Source organism: Chenopodium quinoa, unplaced genomic scaffold (genome assembly GCF_001683475.1).
Source record: "Chenopodium quinoa cultivar QQ74 unplaced genomic scaffold, ASM168347v1, whole genome shotgun sequence".
NCBI classification, from domain to species: Eukaryota; Viridiplantae; Streptophyta; class Magnoliopsida; order Caryophyllales; family Amaranthaceae; genus Chenopodium; species Chenopodium quinoa.
In genome coordinates, this window is record NW_018742412.1 from 1,697,301 (window position 1) to 1,714,573 (window position 17,273).

At 34.9% G+C, this 17,273-nt stretch overlaps 2 protein-coding genes across 2 annotated transcripts; both read right to left on the reverse strand.

Annotated features, from left to right (window-relative positions):
* Positions 1-4,839: 4,839 nt before the first annotated feature.
* LOC110706385 lies at positions 4,840-16,252 on the reverse strand. The gene is made up of 4 exons (XM_021884312.1): positions 15,980-16,252; positions 7,476-7,780; positions 7,235-7,351; positions 4,840-6,552 (listed from the first exon to the last, which is right to left on the reverse strand). The coding sequence occupies exon 4, from the start codon at positions 6,446-6,448 to the stop codon at positions 5,084-5,086; it is 1,365 nt and encodes a 454-aa protein (XP_021740004.1). The 5' UTR covers positions 6,449-6,552; positions 7,235-7,351; positions 7,476-7,780; positions 15,980-16,252; the 3' UTR covers positions 4,840-5,083.
* On the reverse strand, positions 6,457-9,368 carry LOC110706535 (B2 protein-like). The gene is made up of 4 exons (XM_021884454.1): positions 9,365-9,368; positions 7,476-7,780; positions 7,235-7,351; positions 6,457-6,552 (listed from the first exon to the last, which is right to left on the reverse strand). Exons 1-4 carry the CDS (start codon positions 9,366-9,368, stop codon positions 6,457-6,459), a joined length of 522 nt encoding a protein of 173 aa, XP_021740146.1.
* Positions 16,253-17,273: the final 1,021 nt, after the last annotated feature.

Genomic DNA, 17,273 nt, shown 5'->3' on the forward strand with positions numbered 1-17,273 from the left:
TTACTCTCTAAAGTTGGATATTATTGTTAATATTAGAGAGTAATTTGGGGTGTTACATTACCCTTGTATACACAATTTCCAACAACTTAAATCCACTTTAAATAACTTATAATAAGCTGAAATTTTTTTAAAAAACCCTTAATTAAACTCCTCTTTAATAGGTAATTACACCCTTTTTATAAAACACCAAAAATAAGACTTTAGGCAAAATTCCAGCATTTTAGATCAATTAAAAACCCTTCAAAACTTCATCAAAACATCACTTTTATGCTTAATCAATCCATAGAACTACTAAATATAGAAAAGCCCCAAATCAATTTATGTAAGAACCCTAAAACTCATAACTTTATCAAATTGAAAACCTTAACTTATACTTCCTCCATTTTATAGTTGCAACACTTACCTAATATGAAAATGTCACAATAGTTGCAACACACCATAAAAGGAAGGCTTTTATGGTGAAAATTGTACTAATACCTTTAAATAAAGCACATGATCCACTTGATTATGTTCCTAACAACCATTTTACCCCATTTTAAGTGTATTATAACATGTGAGGTCCACTTTTCTTAAATAGCGTGATAAAGTGTGTGTTGCAACTATAAAGGAACGGAGGAAGTAGTTTATATAATCCGAGTATTAACATCAAGTATAAAATCTGAAATTATATTCTTTGAATACTAAGAATATGATTTTGATACTAAATTAATCATACTTTAAACTAATAAAACCATATTAATAACAATATGCAAAAACTTAATTTCAATAACAAAACCAAGGAGAGAGAAGGGAGGAAGAAAGGTGGTACGGCGGTGGTGGTCTGGGCGACCACTAGCAGGTAGCCGGCGACAGCAGGTAGCTGACCGGACAGCAGCCGCGTCCCTGCTGCTGCTTGTTCACGCAAGGGATAGGGAGGCAAGGGCTATGGGTGGTGGTCACCGGTTAGGTGGCTGGGCGTCACCGGCGTCCGAACTCTGGCTGGAGCGAGCCGACGGTGGCCGCACGTCAGCAACTGCAGTGGGGGTTGATTTGTTTTCACGGGAAGGGTGAAGGGGAAAGGAAAGAAAGAAGAAAAAGAAAAGGAAAAGGAAAAGAAAAGAAAAGGGAAAATTGTCCATTTTGACCATTTGACTTTTTGTGTAGGGAATTTTGGGGATCTATTAGATATATATAGTGTAGGGTAATTAGTGTAGGTTCAGGCTTTATACAGTCATGGACTTAAAACAGTTAACCCAAATACAAGAGTAGGATGAATTGGTTTATTAAGAAAATGAGCTATATTTGGATTATATACTCAAATATAAATACTTGTTTTATTTATAATCCAATAATTAAAATGGTTTGACCCAAAATATATTTTATAATTAAATAAATATTTATAAAATACATTAAAAATACGGGGTATTACACTAAACCTGTATAATCTATGTTGGTTGAATATTAATGCACAAACAAATATATTATTGAGATCACTTGAATTATAATCATATTAGTCTAAACAAGATTATTAATTATCTTATTAAATGTGATTACATGTACAAATTCCCTTTAAACATGCATAAAAGGCGTGATCAAGAAATAACAATAATAATATATAATATCAAGCAACATAATAATAACAATTATCATCATAATAATAATATCAATAAAGTATAATAATGATAACAAGATCCTAGGCATGATACTAACAAGATTAATAACAAACCCTAGAATGTCACTAAATATAAAATCAAAGCTTTAACCCTAACATGATACTAACATGATATTATGAAAGAATAGGAAGCATCATATAAAAATACATGATATTAGAAATTTTAGTTAATACCCTAAACATGATACTAGGAATCATAAAGACATCCTAACATGATACTGACAATCAAAGCATGATTTCTACATAATAGCAAAGTAATTAAATTACTTACTTGGATGCCTCGTATCTCTTTCTAATAACAAAATACACGCGTTAGTAACTTCAAGGAAAATAATAAATCAAACAATTAACTTAAATAATTGAAAGAGAGATTTGAGACCAAACCCTCAGAAATTATCAACCTTTCACGTCTAGGGCAAAGGCAACTTCGAACTTGGCTAGATGTGTCTAGAACTAATGAGTGCGGAATTTTGTTTGTGAAAAAGCTAGTTTAGAAAGCAAGAGGGAGAAAGAATAAGCTATTGCTTAAGAGAGAGGACAGAATTAGAGAATTCTGGGTGATTTGAAAACAAAGGTCTAGGACCCTATATATAGAAAAATAGTCCGGAAATCAAAAGAAAAGAGATCGAGTTCCATTAGGAATAAAAAACCTCATGTCGCGAGCGACAAGAGCCAGCGCCAGACGATAGGTGTTGGCGCCAGGCGACAGGCTTGTCGCCTTGCGCTGAGTCAGAAAATAAAGGCGCTTTGCACGCGGAATCCTCTTCTTAATATGATTAAGCAGAAAATTCCGTGTTTATCAAATTGAAATCGGGTTTATCACAAACACTTATTTTATTCCAAATAAAAATCGTTAAAATATAATTATCAATCCTGATTCCATAAGAACCTTCTATATTATTCTTGAAGATTAAAGTCAATCCTAATAACTTTAGGAATAATAATTAATAGGCCCTCCTCTAGATCATTGGGCCACATATAAAATTCGTTACGGGCTCAATTTAGTATTTCAGCCATAACTTCCTCATTATTCATCGGAATTGGGCTTATAATATATCGTTGGAAAGCTCTTTTTGAGCTCAATTCAACTACACTATTATTGGACCCTTATCATAGACCAAACTAAATCTGACTGGCTATTTTCATAAATAGAGCACATTTCAAAAACAAAAAGAGAGATATTTTAATAAAAACAACCGCATCACTAGACTTTTCACACTTTTACTTTGTTTGATAATCAAATGATATGAAAGGTATTCATCACTGGGTTTGGTTTTGGAGAGACACATTTTGGTGTCTACACTAACAATCAAGACATTCTCCATGAGATGGAAACATTGTAGAGTCTATGAAGCAAATCTAGCAAGCTCAAAGGCAAGAGGGGTACTGAGGCTTCCAACCTGTCACACGCCCTTTTTGACAAAAAGGGAAAGATTAGCAAGCCTTCTGCCAATCTAGAATCTAATAGGTTGCCTAGTAGCGATGCTGAGATTGGTGTTACTAATTTAACCACCATATATGCTACTAGTGAGATGACGGTAGAGAGCCTTAAGGGCGATGATGATTCCACTAGCCCCCCTAACTTCAGGATTCTAGACAGGCTAAGGACGAGGGAATCGAGGATAACTCATATCTTCTTTTTGATTTTCTTATCTGGATCTCAACAACCAGGGTTTTCTATTCTTGCCTTTTTGTAAAAGTTACATATTTAAACTTATACTCGCTTTTCTTTGTGTTAATTCCCTCACTATGTCACTTCTAAATTAATGTAACCCAATATAAGCGTGTTATCTTCGGCTACGCCCCATGATTAGTTTTTCTTTTGTCCTATAGTAATGACAACTTTTGCTGCTACAATTTCGACATCAACATGGTAAAAGTTTTCTACATGTTGCACCCCCACATTCTACTACATGTTCACTACCCCCTCTCACCGTTGCATTGCTGCTATCAACCCCTCTTATAGATTGATCAATGTGTTGAGTGATGTGTTCAAATATGGGGAAAACAACCAACAGATAGATTGTTTAGACGATGAGCTACTTTGAGGAAAAGGGGGTTGAAATCGAGATATGTTATTAACATTATTGATTGACTCAATACAATTATTAAATTTTCTAAAATGAAGATTACTCAAAAAGGAGTAGACCACATTAGATTTATTAAGTTTTGGGAGTAGCTAGTTTGATTTGATTTTATTTTTATATGTATGCATATAGTAATTTTTTTTTTACTCTAATTTGCAGGAAAATGTCATTTGAAAATCCTTCAAATAGTACATATACTAGGTTGTTCACAAATGACCAATATTTTTTTTGATCTAGTTACTAATGCTCATACATTAAAGGATGGCATCTCTCGATACTGTAATTGTTAAAAATAAAGAATTTGATGGTATACATATATATTTGGATTGTATTAGCCATTAATTTTAATTCCTAGCTTTGTAATTTCCAAACCTAGCTGGACAATAATTTGGATTTATATTTTAACACCAATTGAGCAAATCGTTTACAATGACCATCCTCATTTAATCATTAAAATAAGCAATAACCATCCTTATATAATCACCTTTGCTATATTCAACAAAACGTGGGTTGCCATGTGTAATACTCAGGTCAACAATTATACGCACACAATTTTTTCCATAAATTGTTTAGAAGTAAAAGAATACATTATCACAAATTAGATCACAAAAATAAAAGGCTGATAGAAAGTCATTCAAGAGATTTTGGAGTTTGATTTGGTCAATCAAAACTAATATTGATAATTTGACAAAATAATGAAAAACTAGATTAGACCCGTACCATGTAATGATGTACAGATTTTAAAAATTATTGAAATAAAATAACATATTTCTATTATTTATTTTCTCGTTTATACTTATAAGTTAAATCATAAAAGAATATGCAGCAATTATCATAAATTACATGAGTAACAAATATAAAAAATGAAAGCCAATTTCTAGATATCAATTTATTTATTCCAACCAAAAATAAAATTTATTTATTTATATATTGGTACAGTCAAAAGATTAAATGAAAATGATTATAAATAAATAAATAAATAACTAATTCCTCAACTATTCAAAAAAAAAAGTGATTTTGGCGGGAAAATTTTTTCATGTGACACATACATTTGAGAGAAAGGATGATATCAACAGATTTCCGTTTTAGTACTCCTTGAAATCCAGATCAAAGCAGACCTTATAAATTGAGAAGCATAGTAAACTCTGCAGTACAAATTCAATGACAGAATTTTCCGAATTAATAAAATCCAGGGAAATTTGATTAACGTAGAATTTTGTGCATTAGTTTACAGTGACTAAACTTAGCACCCAGCTTCACAACTCATGTTAGAGATAAAACAAAAAACTTAGAGTTTATATTACACACTAGATCAGATGTTAAACTCATATTCAGCATTCAGTCGTCATACATCTTCATGGCATGTACTGTTAATTGTGCAGAAAGAACTTCCCTCAGAATGATCTGCTACACTAGAGGAACTGTTAGAAGTCCTAGTTCTTGATCTTTTTCTGGAACAATTACTCCTCAATCTTCTCCCAGGATGTTTGACATTGGAACTAATCTTGTGTTTCAAAGTCTGACTAATGAAATCTTTCACAATGTCTATGGACTTCATCTCATCGGATAATACTACTTTACTATGGCTTTCCAATGCCTTTCCCTGCTGATTTCCTGGTAAGTAATCGTCATCCTTTTCACTGATCTTGACACTGCAACTACTCTTGCGCTTCAAATTCTGAGACTTAATTTTTTTTGCTACATCCATGGATTTCTTCTCACCTTCCGGTGCCTTTCCAACATCTCTTCTCAATCGAGAAAACACACTAATCCTGGAAGTATTCTCAATGCTGCTTTTGCACTTCCACATTTTATGCCTCTCGTCCAGTCCTTTCAGTACATCCCCCAGATTGTCCACCTTACTACAACAATGACGTTCCTTCCCCAACACTTTCCCTAGCCCCGACAATCGTAGAAATGCACTTGTTCTCATCTTGTCTGAGTACAGCCCCTGAACCTGCAAGCCACTGGAATCATCAATTTTCTTGTGGTCTACTTGTGGTGTACTTATTTTAGGTCCTGATGAACAGCTGGCTGGCTTTGAATAGTCTGAATCCCACCCACCCTGAACAAGACACCTAGTATCATCATCAACCTGCTTGTCACCATCTGTACCACCAACCTTTGTAAATGGCCATAAGGAAGATAAATCAGCACCACAAAGGAATCCTTCAGAAGGATCTTCAATTTCTTCAGGTTCTAATGAAGGCAATGGTATATAGTCGTCAAGGTGAGTTGCATTTCCATGATCAGGAGCATCCAAGTTGCCTGTTTTCTCTGGAATTGATTCTTGTGGTGTCTCTGTTAATAGCCCCTGAACCTGCAAGCCACTGGAATCATCAATTTTCTTGTGGTCTACTTGTGGTGTACTTATTTTAGGTCCTGATGAACAGCTGGCTGGCTTTGAATAGTCTGAATCCCACCCACCCTGAACAAGACACCTAGTATCATCATCAACCTGCTTGTCACCATCTGTACCACCAACCTTTGTAAATGGCCATAAGGAAGATAAATCAGCACCACAAAGGAATCCTTCAGAAGGATCTTCAATTTCTTCAGGTTCTATTGAAGGCAATGGTATATAGTCGTCAAGGTGAGTTGCATTTCCATGATCAGGAGCATCCAAGTTGCCTGTTTTCTCTGGAATTGATTCTTGTGGTGTCTCTGTTAATAGCTCTAGATTTACTACAGATTTAGGGAGTACCACCATAGATTTTTCTATTTGTCTGCTACTCTTGATTTTTTTTTTTCCCTCACAGGAGGATTAGGTATTTTGAGCATTCGTTTCTCAAACAGAAATAGGAGCCTTCCTACCTGCATTTTTAAAGCATACATAATATAAATAAATAAGATAGATGGGTAATGTGGCAATGCTAAGAAGCCTAAGATCGCTAACTGGGCGTAACCCCCAAATCACCAAAATATATGTACTCCACTAATACTAAGTTCTCTTTTCACTGATTACCCCCAATCACCAACACATTAAACAATTTGATATATTACTTCCTGCAAATTAAACACTAATATAAAGTAATAATCAATGGCTGCATTTTATAAAATCCAAGTGACTAGTACATAAATCATTCTCCAATAACCACAAAACAAAAATTAAGTAAATAATAATAAAATAAAATAACAGTAACCTGAGCACAGCCAAACAGAAATCAATAATGAAATATCAAGATAATCCATAATTTATTAGAAACATTGAAATAGCTAAGAATGAAGCAAGTGAAACTAAACGAACATGATAGAAGTCCTTTACAGCTTTGTTTCAGAGAAAAAAATGCATGAAATTGTAGATATATTTTCATGCAAAGTTGCACGAAGTGGTACACATTGGCAGACACAGGATTGCTACTTAGAATTTTTCAACCAGTGAAAAATGTTGAAATATATAATTGATTGTATATTCATAAAACTAGAATGATGCATGGTGTCAGCACTAGAATACAGAAAGACAATAACAGTGAGGAAAAAAAGGGAGTGAGAATACTTGATCTCTGGATAAACCAAGATTGAATTTGAATTGTTTGAAGTAGTTTTCCTTTATCGCATCACCAAAAACGTTCTCTGGAAGAGGATCACAGTGCCAAAATGTACTGAAGCGAACCTGGGGTAAAGCATTATGGGATTTACTACCAAAGAATTTAGGATATAACAGAAATATTTAAATGAGATTATAGAATTTTAAAAAAAATGTAGGATATGAGTGTGATCTTGGAAACAAAAGACACCTGTGCTGGAAACTTCCTGTTTGATGTTGACCTGTATGCATCAGGGACTATATTCATCGCACCATCAGAGGTTGCCTCGAAAACCCCATAAAGCATTCTCTCTTGAAAATCAAAGAGAAACAAAGGCATCCCATTCTTAACTTTCATCACAAAATCAGCATATTCAGATGGAAGACCAAAGATTTCTCTTTCAAAACATTCTTTCCTGGTGGAGTTGCTTGCCATGAAGATAGCCCCATAGTCAGGAGAATTACTTGGAACTCTATTTCTGCAAAGACTTGCAGAGACCTTAATCTCCCTGAATGCTGACAAAACAAGTAACAGAACAGCTAGCAGTACATCACAATAAAAGATATAAAATAGAAAAATATTCCAAAATTTAGTCTTCAATATTCATATTAGAGGGGGAGGGGGTAACATGACTAAGAATTTTTACAAGGTACACGCAAAAATCAGGGAATGATAAGCATTAAAACATAAGAGTTATGTTATAGATCTGACTTTCTATTAAACATGCAGAACCATTTTTCCAAATCTAACATAATAGAAACAATAATATAGGTCGATAAATCTGCAAGTTCTTTAAAAATAAAATTGTCTAATTGTTTTAAACTTTCAACTTCCTTAGTTAAATCCAATTTTTAGATTTGAAGAGCATGATGAATACATTAAGCTCTTTCTTAATGTTTTTTACAATATCTCTATGATTATCTTATTATAGTTCCATGGGTATAATCTTTTATGAAAATATATTATCTTTATAAATAAAGAAAAGATTATGTTCATTTTTTATGAGTTGTAAGTCTTGTAACTTTCAAGATCATATTGGATATAGTCTGTGTAACCCTAGGCTTTTAACAATGAGAAATTCTCATTTCTAGTTCCCTTCCTCATTCACATTATTGTACCTCCCTTTGTTAACCTAGTTCGCAAGTGAATTAAAGATTCACTATTTTTTTGACTTTTGGTTTATAGTTGTTCCATAAATATTACATTTACTATTTACAAAAGTTTTGCAAATAGAGCATCATTGGAAAAAAAAAAATAAAAAAAAATAATTACTTCCTTTCACAATCTAATATATATATATAACCTTATGTCAATTAACTCCTAGATTCTTCTGTCAAAAAAAAAAAAAAAATAACTCCTAGATTCCTTACCCACTTGGATTTTATAGGTAATTCACAAGGGTTTTGTAGTCCTTTCTCACAATTTACCCAATTTTTTAAAACTTTTGCCCTACCCCATACTGCAATATTTTTGGAACCAAAGAAGTAATAGGGTAAATAGGAATGAATCATTAAGGATAACAAAGAGTCATTGAGTATTGGAGCAATAGTCAATACATGAAAATCTACTTGCTATATATCATATAGGTAGCATGCATCTAGCCCTTTCACCCTCCCCTTGTCCTTCAACCAAAATGGAGTTATATCTTGGAATACGTTGTTGTAATCAACGGAAGCTATTAATAATATGCCAGATAATCTTAAAGTTATACATGTTCCTTACATACTTTATCAAAAAAAACTTCATAAACCTACAATGTTACTTTTAAACATGATTTTTGTCCACCTTATTTTCACTCATTTAAGGAAAAATCAAATCAAATAAGATAATTAAAAAAAAAAAGTTTTGACAAGGGTCACCCACATTTCAAATTACAACTAAAATATAATGCTTAATAAGTTTTTATAAGCTCAATAGGTTCAAATAAGTTCAGATAAAATAAGATAGGTCTAGACTAGTGAATATCAAGTAAATTATGCACACCCTTAATATACTAGATAATCACAATGTTTTACATATTTCCCACTTACTATTTAATTAATCAAACAAGGAAAACATAAACAAAAACAAGAAGGCTAGCCATGAAAGTATCCAATTACCCATGTTGATCCTTGACACTCTGACATGGTTATAGATTGTGTTGGAAATAAAGAAAGGAAATTCAAAGGGTCAGATATGGGCGCCCGATCGGGCGGGCATCGCCTGATCGGGCGCGAGAAGTGTCGTAAAATTTTGGAGCTCCGTTGCCAGATCGGGCTAGCTCCGCCCGATCGGGCGCGAGAAGAGTCGTAAAATTCTGGAGTTTCGCCGCCCGATCGGGCGCGAGAAGACGTCTAGAAAAAAAAAGTGTCCGCTCGATCGGGCGCGTGTTTGTCCGTTGAACTCTAACGGATCCCTTGGATTCCTCTTCTAGTTTGATTTCTTGTAACCCCCCCCCCCATTTAAGAGGTTTATTATGGTGTTTTAACCACCATAAAAATTCTGATTTCATTCTTCTTGTTTAAGAATATTCTCTCTATGATCTTTTCATCTACCTCAATCTCTATTATAAATTAGAGAATAATTTTCTGATTTCATACACTTGAAAATACATTCAAACACAATAGCTTAAACACATCTCTCTTTGGGCATAAGATACTTGACTCCAACCTTCCACCCAAAAGTGCCTTTGTGTGGAAGAGGTGTGTTAACCTTAGGGAACGTGCCGGCGAATACAATTGAGCACCATGGTTGCGCCGGAATTTCGTTTTTAAGTCAGTGATTTACATCACGACACACCATTTGTTCCTTTGTTTTGTGAGATCAATTTTTCGGTCTTACTTGTTATTTCTTTATACTATTACTATAGATTTCTTCTATATTTACAACAATTTGAAAACGAAATTATGTCTATTGGTAATAGTATTATGAAGTCTCTTCCCGACCTCTCTAAGTTGGAACCTCTCGATGGTAAGAGGTGGTCACAAAAGCTACTAATCTTTTTTTTAACAAGTGGAAATAGATTATGATTTGAATGAAGATGTCATTGAAGTGTTGGAGAAGGCGGAGGAAGCGGCCAAGATTGCAACGGATCCCATTCCGGCGGCCATCACCGATGCCTTGAAGAAGAAGGAGAAAGACAACAAGCTTGTTCGTGGACATCTCCTCAGCCATATGAACAAATAATTTGTTTGATTTGTTTGTCAATTTCAAGTCAAGCAAGGTTATTTGGGACGCTTTGGAGAAAAAATATGGAGCGGATGATGCAGGGAAAAAGAAGTACGTGGTGGGCAGGTGGCTCAATTTCAAGATGGATGATGAGAAGCCTATCATGTCTCAAGTCCATGAATATGAGAACATGGTGACTGAAATTCTTGGTGAAGGCATGAAGATGTGTGAGACCCTTCAAGCCAATGTTCTCTTGGAGAAATTCCCTCCCTCTTGGAATGACTACCGTAACTCTTTGAAGCACAAGAAGAAGGACATGAATCTCCAAGAGCTCATTAGCCACATGAGAACCGAAGAGGCTAATCGCCTTAAGGATAAGTTTGAGAATTTGTCTCTTAATTCTTCTAAAGCTAATCTTGTTGAGTCTTCTTTGAATGTGTCTAAAAACAGGAACAATTCTAAGAAGAAGGGAAACAACAAGTCCAAAAACAATCTCACTCCAAACAACAAAATCCAAAAGCCAAAGGGTGCTTGCTATATGTGTGGGATTGTTGGACACAAAGCATACCAATGCAACCGGAGGCATGGTGCAAAGAAAGATGGCAACACCTCCCAAGCCAATGTGGTGGAAAAAGAAGAAATCATTGCGGCGGTGGTGATAGAAGCCAACTTGGTGGAGAACAAAGTGGAGTGGATTTTGGACACCGGAGTATCTAGGCACTTTTGTGCAAATAAGGCCTTGATGACCGAGTTTGAAGATGTTACCGATGGTGATCATGTCTACATGGGCAATAGTAGCACCGCGCGAATCCTTGGCAAAGGAAAGGTCCATCTCAAACTCACCTCCGGAAAAACTTTATTTTTAAATAATGTGTTGTATGTTCCTTCTCTTAGGAGAAATCTTGTTTCGGGAGCCCTTCTCAACAAAGCCGGCCTAAAACTTGTCTTTGAGGCCGACAAGATTGTAATGACTAAGAATGGAGACTTTGTTGGGAAAGGCTACCTCAATAATGGTTTGTTTGTTTTGAATGTTATGAATGAGAATGGAAGTACTTCTTTTGCTTATGTTGTTGAGTCTTTGGATGTTTGGCACAACCGTTTGGGACACTTGAATTCCTCTTATTTGAAAAAGTTAAAGGACATGAATTTAATTAATTTTTCAATGGATGATAAACTTGACAAATGCCATATTTGTGTTGAGGCCAAACATACTAAAAAACCATTTAAGCAAGTGGTCTCAAGAAGTACCAAATTACTTGAATTGATTCACTCGGATTTAGCGGACTTTAAAAAATGCACTAGTAGGGGTGGTAAAAATTATTATATTACTTTTGTTGATGACTTTTCTCGTTATACCAAAGTTTATTTGCTTAAAACTAAAGATGAAGCCGAAAGTGCATTTTTAAAGTACAAAGCCGAAGTTGAAAATCAATTGGACCTTAAAATCAAAAGAGTTAGAACCGATAGAGGTGGTGAATCTGGAAAAGATTCTTTAAAAGATTTTTGTGAAGCCAATGGCATCATACATGAAACTAGTCCACCTTACACACCCCAGTCAAATGGCATTGTCGAAAGGAAAAACAAATCTTTAAAAGAGACTATGAATGTCATGCTTCTTAGTTCCGGTTTATCCGATAACTTGTGGGGAGAAGCGGTTCTTTCCGCTTGTTATGTACTCAATAGAGTGCCCCATAAGAAATCGGATAAAACCCCCTATGAACTTTGGAAGGGATATAGTCCAAATTTTAGTATTTTAAAAGTATGGGGGTGTTTGGCTAAGGTGGCTTTACCGGACTTTAAAAAATCCACTATCGGGTCTAAAACTTTTGATTGTGTGTTCATTGGATATGCTCATAATAGTGCAGCCTATAGGTTCATGTTATTAAGTGATAGAACAATTTGTGAAGCTAGAGATGCGGTATTTTTTTAGCATATTTTTCCTATGAACAAATCTTTGTCTTCTAATGTAGACATGCATGCTAGTAAGTCAAGTATGGATGTGCCTTTAGTTGATTCTATGCCTAGTTCTAATCTCCCTTCTTCCTCTACCAAAGTGGTAGTAGTTGAACCTAGGAGAAGTAAGAGACCTAAAGTAGAGTCTTCCTTTGGACCGAATTTCTTGACTTCCTTTCTTGTAGAAGACTTTGACGTGGATTCTTTAAGTGAGCATGTTGTGTCTTTGTTTCTTTTAGAAGAAGATCCTAAGACTTATGATGAGGCAATGAGGTCCATAGATGCTAGTTTTTGGAAAGAGGCCATTAAGAGTGAACTAGATTCTATCATGTCCAATCACACTTGGGATCTTTGTGACTTGCCTAAGGGTTCTAAGCCTATAAGTTGTAAGTGGATTTTCAAGAAGAAACTTAGACCGGATGGGACCATAGATAAGTTCAAGGCTAGACTTGTCATTAGAGGTTTCACCCAAAAAGAAGGTATAGATTTCTTTGACACCTATTCCCCCGTGACTAAGATAGCCACCATTAGAACCTTGGTAGCCCTTGCGGCAATTCATGACTTAGTGGTTCACCAAATGGATGTCAAAACGGCTTTTCTTAATGGAGACCTTGATGAAGAAATCTATATGACCCAACCGGAAGGTTTTGTGGTGAAGGGACAAGAACATAAAGTGTGTAGGCTTAGAAAGTCTCTCTATGGTATTAAGCAAGATCCTAAGCAATGGTTTGAAAAGTTTGATAATACCCTTAGGAGTTGTGGTTATGTGTCTAATTCCTCGGATTTTTGTTTGTATTCTAAGGACTTTGGATCATCATGTGTTATAATTTGTTTATATGTTGATGATATGCTTATTGTTGGTACTAATCTTGATGTTGTGAATGATGCTAAGGCTTTACTTTCCACTAAGTTTGAAATGAAGGATATGGAAGACCGATGTTATTCTTGGAATTCGTTTAAGGAAGACTAAGAATGGTTTTTCCATGAGTCAATCTCACTATGTGGAAAAAATACTCAAGAAGTTTGATTCTTTTGATGTTGCTCCTAGCACTACTCCATATGATCCCAACTTAAAGCTTGAATAAAACAAGGGTACAAGTGTATCTCAAGAGCTCTATGCAAAGGTAATTGGTAGTGTGATGTTTCTAATGAATTGCACACGACCCGATATTGCTTATGCAGTAAGTAGACTTAGTAGATATACTCACAATCCAAGTCTATATCATTGGATTGCACTTTGTCGGTTATTAAGGTATCTCAAAGGTACTATGGATGTATGTTTACATTTTAATCGCTTTCCAAATGTTTTGGAAGGCTATTGTGATGCTAATTGGGTAACCGATAATGATGAAATTTCTTCTACTAGTGGTTATGTTTTTGTTTTAGGTGGAGGTGCTATTTCATGGAAGTCTTCAAAACAACCATGTCTAGCTCGCTCCACCATGGAATCTGAACTTATTGCTCTTGAGTTGGCAGGTCATGAAGCGGAATGGCTTAGGAACCTCCTAGCCGACATTCCATTGTGGGGGAAGAGTTCATCACCGGTGTCTATACATTGTGATTCTCAAGCGGCAATTGGAGTGGCAAACAATAGCAACTACTATGGTAAAAAAAGACATATTCGTATGAGACACAAAGTGTTGAGGCAATTTCTCAAAAATGGAGTGATTGCTTTGGATTATGTGAGGTCCGAAAAGAACTTGGCAGATCCTTTGACGAAAGGATTGGCAAGAAAGCAAGTTGATGAATCATCGAGGGGAATTGGACTTAAGCCATATGATACATTACATTTGTCCTAATTCCTATGATGATGTTGTTGGTAATGTTTGGTTGTGTTTGTGAGGTTAAGTTGTTTAACTCTTAATGGGTCCTTGTGCTATTGAGACGCACACTAAAGGACTCACCTATGTGGTTATGAAGACTAGCCACCTTCTATGAAAACTTTGGCCGGTTTTCTAGAGCCTCCACTAGACCTAAGGTGAATGTGCTTGGCTATAAATAAGTACATCTCTTCGCGGAGTTCAAGTATATTTTGGAGTGACGTATGTGATGTAGGGGTCTTGGATTAAATCTTAGAGTTTCAAGGTCCGTCCACTCTTTGATCAAGGGTGTAAGGGTTTCAAGAATTTTCCACCCTTATACTTGTAATTCATTGCCTCATCTCACTAAACACTAGATTTCAAATTACTTATGTAAATATCTAAGTGTTATGTATTGATCTCCTCTTATGCCCAATATGTTGCTTATCCACATCTTTTGTAGGCTTTTCTTCCCTTCCTTTAGTGGGGGATTGTTGGAAATAAAGAAAGGAAATTCAAAGGGTCAGATATGGGCGCGCCCGATCGGGCGCGAGAAGAGTCGTAAAATTCTGGAGCTCCGTTGCCAGATCAGGCTAGCCGCCCGATCGGGCGCGAGAAGAGTCGTAAAATTTTGTAGTTCCGCCGCCCGATCGAGTGCCCAGACCGGGCGAGCCCCGCCCGATCGGGCGCGAGAAGACGTCTAGAAAAAAAAAAGTGTTCGCTCGATCGGGCGCGTGTTTGTCCGTTGAACTCCAACGGATCCCTTGGATTCCTCTTCTAGTTTGATTTCTTGTAACCCCCCCCCCCATTTAAGAGGTTTATTATGGTGTTTTAACCACCATAAAAATTCTGATTTCATTCTTCTTGTTTAAGAATATTCTCTCTATGATCTTTTCATCTACCTCAATCTCTATTATAAATTAGAGAATAATTTTCTGATTTCATACACTTAAAATACATTCAAACACAATAGCTTAAACACATCTCTCTTTGGGCATAAGATACTTGACTCCAACCTTCCACCCAAAAGTGTCTTTGTGTGAAAGAGGTGTGTTAACCTTAGGGAACGTGCTGGCGAATACAATTGAGCACCGTGGTAGCGCCGGAATTTCGTTTTCAAGTCAGTGATTTGCATCACGACACACCATTTGTTCCTTTGTTTTGTGAGATCAATTTTTCGGTCTTACTTGTTATTTCTTTATACTATTACTATAGATTTCTTCTATATTTACAACAGATTGTTCGATACATTGTAATGGACTAACTTATGATCTCAAAAAAAAAACAAAAAAAAACAAAAAAAAAAAAAAGCTAATGTTAGTGGTGCTCAATGAGTCAATGCATTATGTAACTACTCGTATTAGGAAAGTAGTAAAAGAACCATATATTATAATCGATCTTCTAACAAAAACAAATGAAATTCGCAAAAACAGAGTACAAAATTATAAAAACTACTTCCTAAAAAACATAAATCAAATCATCCAACCAGAATGGGGTTAAATTCAAACCAAACTACACCATTTAGATCCTTCTTCACATGAAATTTTCAATTACAGAAGCATTTGCAGAAAAATTGGAACCAAATGAACATCAAAAACCCTAGATATTTCAACACTTTACCATCGAAGCTGACAAACTTTACACAAAACCTAAATTACCCAAGAAAATCACATTAAAGCTCAAATATCAAGAAAAGGTCGTGAAAATCCAAACAATCCATATTAATTTCATTCTTATCAAACAAAAACAATCAAATAAACAAGGAAAGCAATTAACAAATTATGGAGTAGACAATTCAAACCAGAAGTTTGTCACCTCATTTAGAAAGATATTTGACGGTTGTGAAGGCGGAGGAAGTCGAGGGAGGCGTTGTCGTTGGCGGACTGATGACGCACAGAATGTAGAATTGAGTTGAGTGTATGATCACAGCCTGAATTGAGTTGAGCGTAGAGAGAGAATGTGTTCACTGTTTAGTGTACTGAGAATTTGTACAGTTTTTTTCGTAAGCACAGTTTACGGATTCGTGAATGATACGGACTTACGGAATACGAGTTATTTTAAGGGTGATGATATCCTTCCTCCGTTTTTATTTTATTGCACCATTAGATTATCTCGCACGATTTTAACAAAAAAAAAAAATAATAGTGTAGAACTCGTATATACAATGAATTATTTTAATTTTGCCATAAATTTATTGGAGGATATTTCTTGAAAAGAATACAGTTTTAGTATTTCAAGAAATTTATGAATGTTTGAATATTAGCGTTAAGGAATTGAGCAGAAGGAATGATAGATTTTTAAATCAAAAGAAATCAATATTGTTGCTATTCAATTTACTATATTCCGATTTTCTAGAGAAAAGTTGTTGAAAGAATTTACTTAGCTTGTTTACGAAGTACCAAAAAAAAAAACCTTTTTTTAAAAAAAAATCACAGAAAAATGACATCATCAATAGTTTTAGGCCGGAAAAAATTGCATAAGAAAACGACACGTATAAGTTTTGAGGAGAGATGATGTCAGCAATGTTTTGTTTTAGTACTAGTTACTAGTTAATAGATTAGGAATTTTACACTATTCACTTAATCTTCTGACCATCATTTGTGATTTATTTATTCGGAAAAATATAGTCATGTGGAATCTAGTTAGATTCGTCTCAAAATATTTTTTTTTCAAATATCAAATATTTATAATTTTACAAAAGTATAATTGAAGATATTAATAGCTAAAAAAATGAATTGGCAAGCGTGAAATCTCTCATGGTGCAATAAAACGGAGGAAATACTATGTATCTAACTAGGTTATAAATGGGTAATTTCCTGTTTCCCTTCTTGATAAACATGAAATGTATCTCATGAGGTTAAAATTGTCTTTTTAACTTATAAAATAAGGATAAATTTGACATTTTCAATTTTTCTTTCCTTTTTCACAATTCAGTGTTCAATTGAAGGCTTGAAGCAGGTATTGTGTATTCTCTCCCCTCCCTCCACCATTGAACAACTTTTGAGTTTAAGATGATTATAGTACTAGTTATTTTGATCGAAAATCAATTTCAATGTGTTTGATCGAATTTTTTGATCGAAATTAAATTCACTTAGATATCAAAATTCAA